Here is a 17,181-nt window from a genome sequence, read left to right on the forward strand (position 1 = left end):
GGGGTCAGAATAAGGTAAAAGGTGTTGGAGGGTGGAGCAGGTCTGACAGTGGAGGCCGGTGTGGAGTTGGAGTCTCTGCCTCTCTTCTAAGTCAGAGGGGGTCAGATGTGGCCTCCATGTCATTTCTTCTGGTCCCCTGAATGGACAGTGAAGATTCGACTTCTGAACCATCGCTGCTCCCCAACAGGAGCCACATTAAAGAGCAAGAATAAGCAGGTGAAATTAATTTTGAGGATATATATATTTAATCATTTTATTGGGGGCTCATACAACTCTTATCACAATCCCTCCATCCATCCATCCATCCATCCATCCATCCATCCATCCATCCATCCATCCATCCATCCATCCATCCATGGTGTCAAGCACATTTGTACATTTGTTGCCCTCATCAGTCTCAAAACACTTGCTTTCTACTTGAGCCCTTGGTATCAGCTCCTCATTTTCCCCTTCCCTCCTCACTCCCCACTCCCTCATGAACCCTTGATAATTTATAAATTGTTGTTTTGTTTTTAAGGAAAAACAGCTCTCCTTTTGTGCATTATTTTCTTCTACTGGTTTTAAAGACCCCAAGCCTGATTCTTTCACATTGGATCACGGGTCGCATACAGGCCCCTGAGGTAGATGACATGGCTCTGTGGCGAGCTCTTGGGCTGTGTCTACTGGTGGCAGGGGCTGCAGAGCTGGAGCTGTCCCTGCTGCTTAGTGGGGTGGATAGTGGCGGGACAGGGTGTGCTTTGTTTCTTCTCTGGCCACTTCCTCTTGCTCCATTGCTGCCACTGCCCTTTTAGCAGCGGCTGCTGAGGGTCCCCATCCCCCAGCAGTTCTCGGAGCAGCAGAGGCAACAGTGAGGATGACCAGAAGTTGGCTTCCACAAGTTTTAATATGTTCACATCAGATTCACAAATCACCTAATATGTTATTTCCTAAAAGTACTGTGAATGTTAACCAATGCTTACCAAAACGAACCCCAAATGCTCATTCAATGTGTAATCTGAACAAAATCTGAATTAGATATTTAATACTGTTTTATACTCAAAGCAAAACTCACTGCCATGGAGTCGATGCTGACTCATAGCGACCCTAGAGGACTGGGTAGAACTGCCCCTGTGAGTTTCTGAGACTGTCACTCTTTATGGGAGTAGAAAGCTCCGTCTTTCTCCTGCAGAGCTGCTGGTGGTTTTGAACTGCTGATCTTGTGGCTAGCAGCCCACTATACCACCAATATTTCTTTATAGTAAGTCTTTAAAATATAGTGTGTGCTTAAGACTAGTGTGTCAGTCTGGGTTGACTAGAGAAACAAATTCATAGACACTCATATGTGTATAAGAAAGAATGTATGGATGTGCTTTATACAATTGATGTATGTATATGTATGGATTGTGATAAGAGTTGTATGAGCCCCTAATAAAACGTTTAAAAAAAAAAAAGAAAGAAAGAGCTTTATATACAAGAGCGGTTGAACATTGAGAAAACATTCCCAGCTCAGGCCAGATCAAGTCTATAAGTCCGATATTAGCCCATATGTCTGACACCAATCTATAATTTCCTCTTAGACTCATGAAACACATGCAATGACACTGAATGCAGGAAGATCACAGGCCAGTGGGTGGGAAATCTCATGGATCCAGTGGCACTGTAAGCATCTCAGCACTGGCAGGGGTCTCCACGTGGCTCCTCCAGCTCAGGGCACTAGTGTAGCTCCATGTGTCTTGTCAGCTGCAATGTCTCCCAGGGAGTGCGCGAGTTTTCCGCCTCCAGCAAGCTATTTAACTCTAAGGCACCTCCAAATGAGGTCATCAAGATGCGGCGAGATTGATGGGATAAACTCCACCTCTTCACTCCTGATCCATTCAAAATTGACAACTGACTACCACAATAAGCAACACATTTTCATTCGGATTTAGCCGCGTTTCAAGTAGTCAACAGCACGTGTGCGTAGTGACTACCATTTTGGTTGTGCAACTTCCAGGCATATTAAAAAGTAGCCTAGGAGAAAAAGAATACATTTCAATTAAACATAAACTTGCGTTACATAGGGACTTCATTTCTCTGACCCTCCTGGGAAGTTTCTTAACCTTCAACTTTTGGTAGACCTGAGTATGTCAGTTCCGTGGTGTTGTATCTTAGGGCCAGCAGTGAAGACCCTCAGCCCATCGCCATCACAGAGCCGAAGCTGCTGGAACCTGTGGCTCAGGACAGACTGCGGGTGTCTATCACTAGGCGAGACCGGCTTCTTCAGGAAAAGCAGCAGCTGCAGGTAAGCGGATAAAGATTCTGTAAGAACTAGGGCAGTAGTTTTCTTTCTCAACGAAGCCAAGTATAACAAAGTGCACCTTTGTTTTCTAGCGTGTGGCAATTAGAGCTTCAGCTGTCAACCTGTAACGGACAAAAAGGAGAGATATTGGTGGGAGTTAGAGGGTCATATGAATCTCATTACGAATGGGAAATCAAAAGCTCAGCAGGTTTTATGCCTGTTTTTGATAGTCCTTGTGACCTCTTGCATATTCTTCTCTTGTCTGCCAGATCAATTTGTCACTTCCTATCGGTTTGACCTTGAGAAGAGTCTCTTAGAAAGCAGAAAGGAATCTGTACCGTGAAAATTCTTTAAGGCAATTTCATGCAGAGCTGGGAGCTGCGGTATGTGAGGTTACGAAGTGGCAATGCAAGCAAGTCTGAGAATGTCTTATCACAATGCGAGGAGGTGAAATGTTGGCCCAGGGCAGTAGAGGAAAGCTGGCCAAGTCACCGAGGGGCTAAAAGTCAAGGCCCAACATTGTATTAAAGCCAGGAGACAGCAAGAGCTCTGGAAGCTCAGTGGACACCCCAGAGAAAGGGAGCCTGGAGACTGGGTCCCAGCCAACTGAAGCCTGGACAGCTTGGGGAGCAAGGGCAACCGATGAGGCAGTGCTGTTTGGAGGCAGCATGATGCTGCAAAGAACTCAGGTCTTCCATGCCTGAATTCAAATGGAGCTGTGGGTCCTCAATAGCTGTGTTACCTTAGATACGTTGTTGGTCTATGAGAGCTTGGACAAGTCACTGGAGCGCTCACTCCCGCATTTGCCAGTGAAGAGTATTACTGCCAATTGAGTTTACCCATAAGGTCTCTGAAATACCGAAAGGGAAGCAAAAGCCATCACCATTTGAAAATATTCTCCAATATATTGGGGACTTAAATATGCAATGAGGTGTTTTTTTAAGTTTGGGGAGCTGAAAATGTGAACTGTGGTGCTTGATTTTTAGGAATACCTAGATATCTAAAGATCTGCAAAATTCCCAATAATTCCAGATGGTTCGGATAATAGTATTAGCCTAGGATACTTAGTATATAAAGGCAGAATTATGGTAGCATGGGTGGGGGCACGGAGGAGGTAGTGTCATGTATCCATGACTTTTAAACTTGTTTTACACGCAGAAGTATCAAATCAGTTTTGAATACAGACTCCCAAAGATTGTTCACCTGTCTCCTTTTGGTCTGTGGCTAGTGCACCCACTTATCTAATATCTTAAAGTGCCTTAGGATATATAGCTCTTCTACCTCGAATGAACTATCTATATGTTTTCTGGACTTTCTAAGGCACAGTCTTGGCTCCTCCCATAGTTATTTAATATTGGGGAGGGATTATTTTTCCTTATGGTAACTAATGAGAAACATAAAGCTGGTCTGATTTTTTCCGTTCCACAAACCTCTCCAAATTGGCCCGCCTCCGAGGTCACAAGCCCGGTGCTTGCGGAAGATTCATATTTAATGCATCATTATCTGTTAAGCAGCATGCTGCAAGCAGGTTAATTTAGAAAACAGGACCATCTCACTCTCTACAGGAAGAAATCAAAGCTCTACAAGCAAGAATGTCTATGCTGGAAGCAAAAGATGAGCAACTGAAGAGGGAGCTCGAAGAACAGGAGCAGCTGCTGAGCTGGCCAGGGTGTGAACTGGCTGCACTGGCGAGTACGCTGTCCCTGGATGAGCTTCAGAAAATGGGGCGAGCCCTGGATGACACCCTGGCATCGGCCAATCAGGTGCTGTACCGTGTGGAGACACCAGAATCCATACGAAGGTATTTTTTACTTTCAAACTGAGTTTTACCTCTCTTTTGAAGCCCTGGGGTGCTACTTGGTACACATTTGACTGCTCATTGCAAGGTGCCAGTTCAAACCCAGAAGCCTCCCCATGGGGAAAAACTGAGGCTATTTGCGGCTCTAAAGATGTACAGCCTCGGAAACCCTGGGTCAGGTTACAATGAGTTGAAATACACTTAGTGTAGTTCGTTTTGAGTTTTTGTCTTTTATATGTTTATTGGACTGATTTTGGTTTTTGACCCTCATGCGCTTATTTCCCAAGAATACTGTATCTTTCATTGGATAATCTACTGGCCTTTGGGGTAAGCAAACTTCATCATGTGAGTCAGTCTTGAGCATTACAAGATATTTCACACTCTGGGTAGCTTACCCACAAAGTGTCAGTTCCTCTCCCTCTTCAAATAGACACCTTTTCCTGTTTCCAAATACTCCTGAGGAATTTCTTTTGAGAACTGCTGGCATTCAGTGGGCTCGAGAACCTAATTCTAACCTTCACTGAGAGGCAGCCATTAAGGGTGACTGCATTGATGAAAATGTCTCCATCAAAGGAAAAATAGATGTTAATAATAGCTAATATTGATTATGTGCCAGGCATTGTGCCACACTTTACTCTTTCGACGGCCTCTATTGTTTATCTTTAAATCATTTACTTTATTATTAATATTGAGCGCTGACGACACGGTTGCTAGGTGCTCAGCTGGTAATTGCAAGGTCAGTGATTCGAGTCTACCAGCCACTCCATGGCAGAAAGCTGCGGCAGTATGCTTCTGAAAAGAGATATAGCTTTGGAAACCCCATGGGACAGTTCTGCTGTGTCCTACATGGTCTCTATAAGTTGAAATAGACTTAAAGGTAAGATTTTTGGTTTTAGGTATTGTTATTGTGTCCATTTCACAGATGAGGAAAAAAATCCTAGGCATTCACAATCTACTCAAAGCTGTATTTGTTCCAAGGCAAAACCGATGTTTCCCTATGTTGATTAATTTTGAAGCCTGGTTTCTTACCCATGCTGCTTTGGAGCAGGAATATTCCCTATATTCTCTACTGTGTATTATTCAAAAGATAGACTTTTAGCTCTTGAACTTGTTGGTTGGTGCCATTGAGCCGGCTCCAAATCATAGTTAAATTATATCCCTGTGCACAAGAGAATGAAACATTGCCTGATCCTGCTTCATTTTACAACCTTTCCTATGTTGGAACCCATTATTGCAACCGCCGTGTCAATCCATTGGGTTGATGGTCTTCCTTTTTGGCACCCACCCAAACACGACATCTTTTCCAGGGACGGTCCCTCGGATAATGTGTCCAAAGTAGGTGAGATAAAGTCTCACCACGCGCACTTCGAAGAAGCCTTCTGGCTGTAATTTTTCCAAGCCAGATTTAATTGTTCTTTTGGGAATCCATGGCATTTTCTATAGTCTCTCCAACACCATGACTTAAAGGCTTGACTTCTCCTGATGTCTTCATTGTCTTCAGATCCTCATCATCTCATATGGAGGACAGACAGAGCACGTAGTTCCATGTGTTGTACAAAAAACTGAGTAGTACATGACATGATATATACAGGAGGGTTGGAAGGACATGATATATACAGGGGGGTTGCATGTTGATCACTGTGAATCAGAGCTGATTCGATGGCAACGTGCACTAAACTAACAATAGCGGAGAACACGTACGCCAGCATCTGTGCGGAATTAAATTCTAATGCTTCCACTTATTAGCTGATTTAAGTGAAGGGATGCTGATACTAATGACTACCTTGTAGAGCTTTTATGGAGATTAACTGAGTTTATACAGTCTAAATTCTTGGACCAGAACCAGGCCTGTAGTAAACACTATATAACTGTTTGCTGTTTTTGTTACGGGGCTTCAGTCTCCCGAAGGACTTCTAGGATCAGCCTTCAAACTGCTTGTTTAAGTGGATCTTTGTTTACTTTCTTAGTGACTGCCCTTTTTCATACCTGCATCATAGGCTAGCCAGCATATAAAAGCAAGCCACTAAAGTTCTTCTGGGGAGCTAATTAGGATCTCCTCCCATGTCCCTTCGAACTCTCAGATTACAGAAATCTAACCCCATGATTTAGTCCCATGGAGAAGGCAAGATGTTTGGCTCCTTGCCAACTTTCCAGGCAAATGGAATTGCTCACACTGGTCCTAGACTCTGCCTACTGCCCTCCTCATCGATCTCCATACCTGCCCCGCGGCCATTAGCTTGTCCTGTGTGATCTTCCTTTTTCTTGTTTCCCTTGCTCTTCTGTGGACATCATTCTTTTGACCTTAGTGTGTGCATGCATACGTACACGTATGTACACATATGCTCATCTTAATATTGGTAAATACAGCTATTTTGAGATGAAACATAAAATGTACCTCTTTTGGTGCAACCATGTGACACCACCATGTGTAGAAGTTGCTTCTCTATTTGCCTTTGATGGCAGGGAGGTCTGTTACCCTGCCCTCGTCTTTCCCACATGCTGAGGGCCATTTGCGGGGAAAGCTCAGGCACATCTCACTGAGAAGCCACTGCTGTAGTAAAAAATGTGCCATACTTTTGAACTGAACTCATGGAAAATATTCATGCTGGGTGTTTTTTTTTTGTATGGAGATGTATAAATTATAGAGCATTTTCTTCCACATAAACCCATATCGCTCGTATAAAACTGTGTTGTGGAGAAGAATGCTCTTATTATTTTCACTTTATAGCTGAGGAAACAAAACCTCAGGAAGTTTTCCTGGTGATGTGGTTCATAATAGTCCATTGAAGTACATCTAAAGCTATTCTGGGGTCCATGAAAGAGTGCTTCCATTCCTAAGAACCAAAGGTATGATGGGCTCAGAGAGACAGTCTTAGAATGCAGAGCTTGTTATTTTTCCCACACACTCTTTCTTGAATTGTAATCTGAATGAGGACTCGGGTGAACATGTACGTATGTGATGCTTACTTTAACCAGTTAGATGGGCTCTTGAAAGACTTAAAATATGAGGTGATCCAATTTTGTGGGGGCTGTTAGGGAGGCTAGATGTAAAGATGTAGCTCTTGAATCGGGTGCTGTGGTAGCTGGCACTCACCCGGGAGCCCTGGTTATGCGGAAATGCACATGTTCCCCCTGAGAGTCCTGAGCAGCCTTTCATCGTGTGTGTGTGTGTGTGTGTGTGTGTGTGTGTGTGTGTGCTGATGTACTCATAGGGAAAGCTGGGTATATTAACTTTTAGAAACCACACATGCTTTGTGTAGGAAGAAATCAGAGGGCCACCAGGACTAAGAGGTACACAGGAGGACAGAAGGGACAATACAGGGCAGTCCAAAGGTAAAAGACATGTGGACAATCAGTGACTGCTTAGTAAATGCCCTTTCTTGCTGTGGTGAGGGCTACCTTGGGATGCCCATTAGCAGCAGCAGAGCGCTGTCTGCACTGGGCAGAGCTGGTGCTGTTAGGAGAAACCCCCAGAGAGGACCACCCTGAGGCACTGGGCTGCTCTCTCCTCTGAACCCCTGCTGGGACAGCTCATCATCATGGAGTGGGCTTTCCATCCGAGGTGGAAGAACACCTCTCCAAGCTCATGGACTGTAGCAAACAACAAGGTTTGGAAAGATGCCCAGTGAAGCCGGAGCTCTGTGACTCGACAGATTTGAGAGACTGTTTGGGCCGATATTTGTAACAAATTTTGGTTGGCCTCATCCGTTTAATTTTTGCTGTGATGTTGTGGCTGTGTTTTAGAAAACGCTGACTTGGAGGGCAGTGTATATTAAAGGCCTCGATAACTGCCTTTGCCACTTCTTAGACCAGACAGACACCTAGATACCTTGTAGAACAGAAAGATCACGGAGACTTATGAGGAGACGTGGCAGAGGCACGAACTGTTAGAAAAACCTAGAGACACAGCTGCCTCAGCACCATGACGATCCATGAAGGTCCTCTTAGAAGCTACCTATAATGCAGGCTGTCTAGGGGAAGCTGTTTATGTGGACTTAGCTCATGAATGGACAAGTTCAAAGGGAAGGGAATGCTTCTTTCCCTGGGTGAACCATGCACTGAACTTGTGCCTGATAGGCCTTTACTTCTGACCTTAGCTTGTTGAGAATCCTCTGGCTGGATAGAAGTAGAAGGGAGGGTGCTGGGATGAGGAGACCAGGTGATTTTTATTTGGATGTTGAGAAACACTCTTGGCAGGGTTGCATGAAGAGTTACCTTCTCCGAGACAGCATCGCTGCTGTGATTAGAGCCAGTACACCCAGTTCTCCTACCAGACTCCCCCCACCCCAAGGGGGCAGCCACAAAATCCTATGTAACAATGCTACTCTGCAACCTGAGGCTGCCACGAGTCTACATTAGGGCCACAGGGGGCGGCAGAGGGGACCAGACACTCTGTAGAGTGAGGTAGCCAGAAGACCAGCAGCTGTGAGAAAGGACAGGAAAACTAAAACTGAACTCTGCCATTGCGTCGATGCGGACACATCGTGACCCCGCAGGACAGGTAGAACTGCCGCCGTGGGTTTCTGAGACTGCAACTCTTTACAGGAGTAGAAAGCCTCTTATTTCTCATACAGAGCAGCAGGCAGTTTTGAACTGCTGACCGTGTGGTTTGCAGTCTAACCCAGTAACCACTATACTGCCAGGGATCTTATCATACATTCATTTGAACTTCCTTCCCCTTAGGAATTCCAGCTCCTTCTTATTGGAATAAGCCTGCTGTTTAGTTCTACAAGTTCTCCCTGTGATGGGCCTAGAAGGATTGTTTTGTGAAGGTTTAGTCTCTTCTGCTAGATTCACTTCCACGTTAAAGCCTGTCTTTCACATGTCCATTATCTTCCCTTTCTCTCAATGAAACTGGGATTTTAGCTTTGGGAGGGAGAGGAGAGAAGAGGAGAGGAGAGGAGAGGAGAGGAGAGGAGAGGAGAGGAGAGGAGAGGAGAGGAGAGAGAGAGAGAGAGAGAGAGAGAGAGAGAGAGAGAGAGAGAGAGAGACAGAGAGACAGAGAGACAGAGAGACAGAGAGAAGAAGGAGGAGGAGGAGGAGGAGGAGGAGGAGGAGGAAGAGGAGGAGGAGGAGGAGGAGGAAGAGGAGGAGGAGGAGAGAGAGAGAGAGAGAGAGAGAGAGAGAGAGAGAGAGAGAGAGAGAGAGAGAGAGAGAGAAGAGACTAGTTCTGAGGGTAGCTGTGGGCTACATCTCTGCCTGTGGGACATGAGGTTTGGTGTCTTTCTTTGGCATCTATGGGGAAAGAGCTGTGCTTTGCACCTGCTGCCTCCAGTGTTGGGCCATCAGCCGTTCAGAGATGCCTGGCTGGCTTGCTGTTGGTGCGTGCTTGAGCTCTTCCTGCCTTAGCCCCTGGGGTTCCTCATGCACAGTATGAAATGCCCCCCCGGCAGCGCATAGATGAGTTGTGTGTGGTTGTGCCCATGGAAGACACGTGTCACATCTTTTTACAAACCATTGCCACAAGCTGTGAAACAAACCCAGTCCTTGGATGCAGCAAGCTGGCTGGCTCACTCTGAGAACCAGCCCTGCTTCCATGATGGGTGGTGGGGAGGTGGCTGCAGGCCGGGCTGCTGTGGGTCAGGCTGCTGTCCTCCCTGTGGCCTGATTGCCCCGCTCACCGAGGGGCCTGCCTTCCCTTCTGGCATCCGGATGTGTGGAGGTGGGTGTGGAGTCCATCCTTTTGGCCAGATTGTGGCTTGATCATGCTGCCTCAGAGATGTGAGCTTGTTATAGGAGAGACATTGAGGAGAATTCGCTTGCCCTTTGGATTCCTGCCTGCCTGTCTTGCTCATCTGGCTCTGGGGTTGGTGGCTGATGAGTTCTGGCAACCCTGAGAGCTGGGGCACCCTGTCATGTTCCTGCTAACGGTGGATCCACACAACTCACCCGCCTGTCTGTGAGCATCCTACTGCGCCCACTGGCAGCTAAGTGAATCAGAGGCATTCCAGTTGCTATCTGACCCATGGACTTGAGTTGTACTGGGCCGGGACGCTTCTTTGACATGAAATTATTTCTTGATAAAAAGTTCTTTCTTCTACATATATTAATATCACTAGCTTTATTCCTTTTGGAAAACAGCCTCACCCAGAGGCAGAGATATATTTCCCTAGAAAATTAATGCCATAAGTTGGTATTAGAAATATGACATCAATAGGTCCTTGGAGTGGGATTATACTGGACAGCCCTCTGAGTTATACCTTCTCAACTCTCATATTAGATTTGTAATAATAATGATGATAATAATAATAGTACAGTAATTTAAATTCCACTATTGTTTACAACCACCAGTCATCTGTTAGTTTGCCTTGTGGTGGCTTGCACGTTGTACTATGCTAACTTGTGTATTGGAAGTTGTGCTGGAAGGTATGCTACTGGTATTTTAAATACTAGTAGGATCAACCATGGTGGATAGGTTTCAGGGGGAGCTTCTAGACTAAGAAAGACTAGAAAGAAAGGCCTGGTGATCTTCTGAAAAATGTTGTTGCTGTTAGATTTGTCAAGGTGGTTGGTTCTAAGTCACAGCAACTCTATGTACAAAAGAACAAACCACTGCCTGATTGTGCTGCCCTCACAATGTTTAAGCCTGCTATTGTAGTCATTATGTCAATCCATCCTGTTAAAGGTCTTCCTCTTTTTCACTGACCTTCTGTTTTATCGAGCATGATATCCTTTCCCAGGAGCTGCCATGTTTCCCTGAATGTAAGACCTCCCCTGAAAATAAGACCTATTTATAGTTTTGCCTATTGCTGAAATATAAGGCATCCCCCTGAAAATAAGACCTCCCCGAAAATAAGGGTTTGGATTGTTATGATGGTGATCCAGAAGATGATGACATGACTGTCATTGAATAAATGAGTAAATGTACCATAGATTGTTGTACATGGAAAAATGGTAGTAACAAGAAATTCTTGATACTGTAGGCTTCACAGTTTGGTTATGCTGATTTGTGATGACAACCACTACCGTACCATATACAGGTAGTACATTTCCTTTTTTGTTGTTCAACAATAAATGTGTACCCCCAACTACCATTATCCAAATTCTATCTTGCAGGACTGGATAGGACAGAGGTTGTACACTGGTGCATATGGGAGCTGGAGGCACAGGGAATCCAGGGTGGATGATACCTTCAGGACCAGGGGTGGGAGGGGCGATGCTGGGAGAGTGGAGTGTGAGTGGGTTGGAAAGGGGGAACTGATTACAAGGATCCACATGTGACCTCCTCCCTGGGAGATGGACGGCAGAGAAGGGGGGGGAAGGGAGACTCTGGATAGGGCAAGATATGACAAAATAGCAATCTATAAATTATCAAGGGCTCATGAGGGAGTGAGGGGAAAAAAGAGGACCTGATGCAAAGGGCTTAAGTGGAGAGCAAATGCTTTGAAAATGATTAGGGCAAAGAATGTACAGATGTGCTTTATACAATTGATGTATGTATATGTATGGATTGTGATAAGAGTTGTATGAGCCCCTAATAAAATGTAAAAAAATGTGTACCATAATCTTCTTCATGGAAAAATAAGACATCCCCTGAAAATAAGACCTAGCACATCTTTGGGAGCAAAAATTAATATAAGACACTGTCTTATTTTTGGGGAAATAGGGTAGTTCCTGTAGATAATAATAATATGCCCAAAGTGTATGTGGAGAAGTCTTGCCATCCTATCTTTTAAGGAACAAGTTGACTGTCCTTTTTCCAAGTTGGATTTGTTCATTCTTTTGGCAGTCTGTGATATATTCTATGTTACCAATATCATCATCTATACCAACATCATCATTTGAATATATCAATTCTTCAGTGCTCTTTAGTCATTGTCCAGCTTTCATATGGATAAGAGGTGATTGGAAATAATACCTTGGATCTGGTTCTCCTGAGTCTTCAAGGTGACATCTTTGTTTCTCAACATGTCAAAGAGGTCTTTTGCAGTAGATTTGCTCAATGCAGTATGTTGTTTGATTTCTTGACTGCTACTTCCGAGTAAAATGAAATCATTGATAGCGTCAGTCTTTTCTCCATTTATCATGATAGTGCTTATTGGTTCAGTTGTGAAGGTATTTGCTCTCTTTATGTTAAGGTATAATCCATATTGAATGCTGTAGTCTTTGATCAACATCAATAAGTGCTTCAACCCCTTCACTTTCAGTGAGGTTGTGTTGCATTGCAGGTTGCTAGTGAGCCTCCCTCCAATCCCGATACCATATTCTTCTCTGTATAGTCAATCTTATTTGATTAGCATACAGATTGGATAAATTTGGCAAAAGAATATAATCCTGACACACATTGTTTCGGATTTTAAATCATTCAGTACTCATTTGTTCTATTCAGACGACCAACTCTTATTTCCTGTGAGCATAATTAAGTGTTCTAGAACTCCTATTCTTTGCAATATTGTTTGTAATTTGTTATGGTCCACACACTTGAATGCCTTTTCATAGTCTATAAAATATCTTTCTGATATTTTCTGCTTTCAGCCAAGATCCATCCGACTTAACAATATCTCTCAGGCCACGTCCTCTTCTCAATTCAGCTTGAACTTCTGGTAGTTACCTATTGATATATTGCTACAACTGTTTTTTAATTATCTTCAGCAAAATCTTGCTTACACATTAATGATAGTGCTCAATAATTCCTATATTTTATTGAGTTATCTTTGTTTTGAAGGGGCACAAAGATGGATCCCTTCCAGTTGCTTGGCCAGGAAACCGTCTTTCAAATTTCTTGTCATAGATGAATGAGTATTTTTAGCATCACATATGTTTGCTGTTTTCCCACAATGCCTTCAGAGCAGTTGGGACTTTCTCTTTTAGAACCTTTGGCTCTTGGACTGGCTGAATGCTGACCAATTCTTTTTTATATCCTTGGTGTTCCTTCTATTTTCTCTTGGTGCTTCCCACTTCATTTAATATTTTACCACAACAAAACAAAAATAATCCCTTTAGTATTACAACTTGTGACTTGAAAATTTTTATTTAGTTCTTTTCACCTAAAAAATGTCAAACATCTTCCCTTTTGGTTTCTAATTCCTGGTATTTTCATGTTTCATCTTAATACTTTATCTTCTCTGAAATATTTTGTTCAGTTCTTTTGCTTCATCATGTCCCCATTTTTTAGTCCTTATCCATTCATATAAGCAAAATGTCTGTAAATCAAAATGTTTTTTAAAACAATTTAAAATATGTGAATTAATTAGGGATTTATACTTCATATCATCAATTTTGTATTTAACATTTAAAATCACTTTTTTCAAGCTCCCTACCTACAGCTTACCCTACTTTCCCTACTTTGATTTCCCTTTTATTTCTTGTGGATTATGATCTTCCCCTTCACCCAAGTTAATAACCTGTCTACCCTGTCACCTGTTGCTCTTTCTTCTCTCCTTTGTCCTACTCACCTTGGTAATCTCCAAATTCTGCTCGATTTGGTATGAAAATCTTTGCTCCCCCACTTTTTAAAACAGTGGTCTCCTATAACACTTGCTCTCTTTTGAACGACTAACTTCACTCAGCATAATGTTTTTCAGGTTGATCCATGCATGAGATATTTTGTGGTTTCATCCTTATTTTTTTTTAGCAATGCACAGTATTCCATTGTGTATATGTACCAACATTTCATTATCCATTTGATATAGTTAAAGTTTATTGTGCCAACCTGGCCAACAAACACATGTGGGGTTAATTGAAGGGCAGAGAGATAAATGGTTCGGTGAGCCTTGTCTTTCGAGTTCTCAGGTCTCTTGCTTTGTGATGGTCAGACTAGGGTGCAGCTGCCTTAGCCAGTTCTCTGCTTTACCTGGCAAGGCTCACTTCCTGCGAGAAATCCCCAAGGAGAAGCCACATTGGCCTACTCTGATGCAGCCCTATGTGCTGGAGCAGCCGTGTGGAGACCCCTGCCAATGCTGAGATGCTTACACATTAACTGACTCTGCTTTCCTCCTGCAGTCAGCATCATTGCGTTTGTTTTGTGAGATTGAGGAGGACGTTGTGGATTGGTGTTGGACATAGGGGTTAATGTTGGAATTGTGGGCTTGGGCAGCACTGGGTTGGAATGTTTTCTTGATGTGCACTTGACCTTTATATAAAACTCTCTTATACATATGGGTTTTCTATGAATTTGTTTCTCTAAAGTACCCAGACTAACACACCATTCTTCTACAATAGGCATTTGGTCATTTCCATCATCTTGCTAATCAAAATGTTTTGGCACATGAGCTATAGTTTTGGTTTAAGATGATTTGGGAACAATGAGGAAAACCTGGTTGAATTAATCCTTGGTGTATTTGGATGTGCCAGGTCAAATACCAGCTCCAATGAATGGCAATGGAGGGCCATATCTGACCTCCTCTGGCTTTCTTTTTTTCTTCTCTTCCCCCCCTCCCGCCAATTTTGACACCAACCATTCCACACATGGCACTCTATAGTTAGGGACACACAGAATTCATAGAAAGTACTCATAATGAAGGGAGTTTATTAGGGAAATCAATAGGTTATCATAGTCATGGTCCGAAAACAGGTAGGATATAGTCATTGGTCTTCTCACCAACTGTTTCTCTCTGGTTTTCAGTCTCTTAGCCACATGGTCCCTTGGCCTTTGCCTTCATGGGCTAGGAAGGTAGCCTGCCCATCACACTGACCCAAGGCTCCATAGTTTGGAGTCAGATGAAGAGAAGGTACCCCATAGTCTCAGTGCTGTCCCACTTAGTCTCTGGGTCAAAGTCTCTGATATATCTGGTCTCCATGGCTGCTGCCACTTCAGACAGAGATCTTGAATATGCTCTTACAACGTCCTTAGGGGGGTTTCTCTTCTCTTCAATGATGGCTCATTCTTACAGCCAGGGGCTTGCTAATAAAAACTGACTTCTCTTCTAGTGTTACACACGCCCTGTTCGCATAGTCCCATCCAGTCACTTGGTGGGTGATACAGAGACTGGGGTAGAAGAACCATATAAAGAAATTTCTCTCCTCTGGGTTGTTCATGCTGCCTATCTTGTCGAGAAAGACACGTGTTGACAATAATGCACACCAAAACCAAGGAAAGCAAAACATAACAACAACAAAAAAGAAGACAAAACATAAATCAACAACTAATACAACAAAACAGAAAAAAATAGATAAAAATATAAAAAACCAACAGCAAAAGCAGAAAAGCCTTCAAACAGTTGGAATTAAAAGATAATAAAACATTTCCCTTAACTTTTGAAGTCCCCTTCTCTGATCTCTCACTCTTGGTTTGCTGAGTTCATTGAAGAAACTGAACTTTACCTAAAAGACATAAGAAAAACAGAGTGTAGTTACATTTAGACACATGATCCCTGGAATTTACAGAAATATTCAAGTAAGCCTGTAAGTCAGGAATGTGACTCACAGTCAGAGAAATAATCAAAGGCTGAAACTTTAAATATTTCCCTAGTATGGTGTGCTTTGCTTCTTTCATTTAATCGTTTTGCCTGGCTAAAGAGGAAACATCCCAAAATTTACTTCACCTTGGTTAATAATTAGTGTGTCTGATTTATATTTGATACACTAAAATGTTTTCCTACTGCAGTTCGGGTATGGTTTAGTATGAATAATTTTTCATATATATATATATATACTTTTAAAGTTACTGATAACCTCAAGGTCAGTAGTTTGAAACTATCAGCTGCTCTGAGGGAAAAAGATGAGACTTCTTCCTCCCAGAAAGAGTTACAACCGGAAACCCAGAGGGGCATCTCTATCCTGTCTGATAGGGTCACTATGAGTTGATTGGACGGTAGTAAGTCTTTTTCCCTCTTTAGCCTTTTCTTCTTCCATTATCTCCCAGAGATCCATTATTTAGGGATTAGTACCACCCCATCAGTGACCGGACGAGATGGAGTGATTTCCCAGAGGTGGCAAGGATGGTTTCAGAAGTGATGGGCCCCACCTCTTGGTACAAGGCTCTTTCTACTATACCGTACTGCCTTTTCCAAGGGTAGCTATTGTATAGAACCAGCATGAGCAGTTTTTGCACTTACAAAGGATGTCCTGCTTCTAATGAATTTTTTTGTGTTCTGTTCTGCCTTTATCAGATTGTATAAAGTCAAAAGGAACTCTTGGCATTTTTATTATCCACTGTTTAACTCATAATCTGTTCCCCTGGTGATCTGTGATATTATCAGCTGAGGAGAGAGAGGTCCAAGGGAAGAAAAAGGCCAAGTCGATGAGACCCCACATTTCCTGAAGCCCCTTTCACTGTCACTTTCCTGTCCACCAACAGAAGGGGAGAGGAGTGAGCAGTAACTGGCAAGATTGTTAATGTCTGAGATGGTTTTCTTTCTTTCTTGTTTGGATTCAATAGCTGAGCAAGGCCTATTCTAGGATAGCTGACTTTTGGCCCTTTCTGTCAGTTTTAGTTTGCTTCAATAATAATCACTCATTGTTGAACTTATTTATTATGAAACAAAAAAATTAGGGAATGAAACTTGAAGGAAAGAACAAGAAATAGATTGTGAAATTATTCTTCTCTTCCAAAGGGTTGATGCTAAAAATGGAACTTCAGCGTATAGCTGCGCACCTACATGGAACAGGATGGATGGGGAGCTGTCAGCACACAGCTGATCTGAAAAACTCAGTCTAGAGGGATGAAAATGCAAGTTTGCTTAGTAAAAGTGACAGGGATATAGCCTATATTTCTGCCTCTGTCAATAATGTTACCTGGTAGCTTTCATAGCCTATGTGTTTTTAGATTCTCTAAATCCTTACAAATAAAATTATGCTAGTAAGAGGATCTTGAGTTTTAGAACTTAGAAATATCCTAGTCCAACTTCATTGTGAAGATGATAAAATGGTGTCCTAGGAGAGAGTGACTTGTTTAACATTGTGTAGAACGTTAACGGGGGTATTGATGATCTTTCAATTCTGTCACTAATATTCCTTTGGAAGCAAGATTTAGATAAAAGTAGAAACAGAATGTGTTGGAGGCTTGCCTCACAGTGCCTGGTGTTAAGGCAGTTGTGACTGAATAGCGGTGGAGCAGAGGTGGAAAAGTGGTGACTAATAAGCTAGAGCAGAGCCCACAGGACAAGAAACAGATGTCAACATAAGTGAGTTATTTCAGGCTTGCTTGACACCATGGGGCAAGAGGACATGTGGAGACCCCTAGCAG

At 43.0% G+C, this 17,181-nt stretch overlaps 1 protein-coding gene across 1 annotated transcript in view; it reads left to right on the forward strand.

The window, feature by feature from the left end:
• Positions 1 to 17,181, forward strand: part of DISC1 (DISC1 scaffold protein) — a 415,073-nt gene that overhangs the window by 70,896 nt on the left and 326,996 nt on the right. The window contains 2 exon segments of the mRNA XM_075542777.1: positions 2,131 to 2,260; positions 3,823 to 4,058. Of these exon segments, the coding sequence (XP_075398892.1) occupies positions 2,131 to 2,260; positions 3,823 to 4,058 (366 nt within the window).

Source organism: Tenrec ecaudatus, chromosome 1 (genome assembly GCF_050624435.1).
Source record: "Tenrec ecaudatus isolate mTenEca1 chromosome 1, mTenEca1.hap1, whole genome shotgun sequence".
NCBI classification, from domain to species: Eukaryota; Metazoa; Chordata; class Mammalia; order Afrosoricida; family Tenrecidae; genus Tenrec; species Tenrec ecaudatus.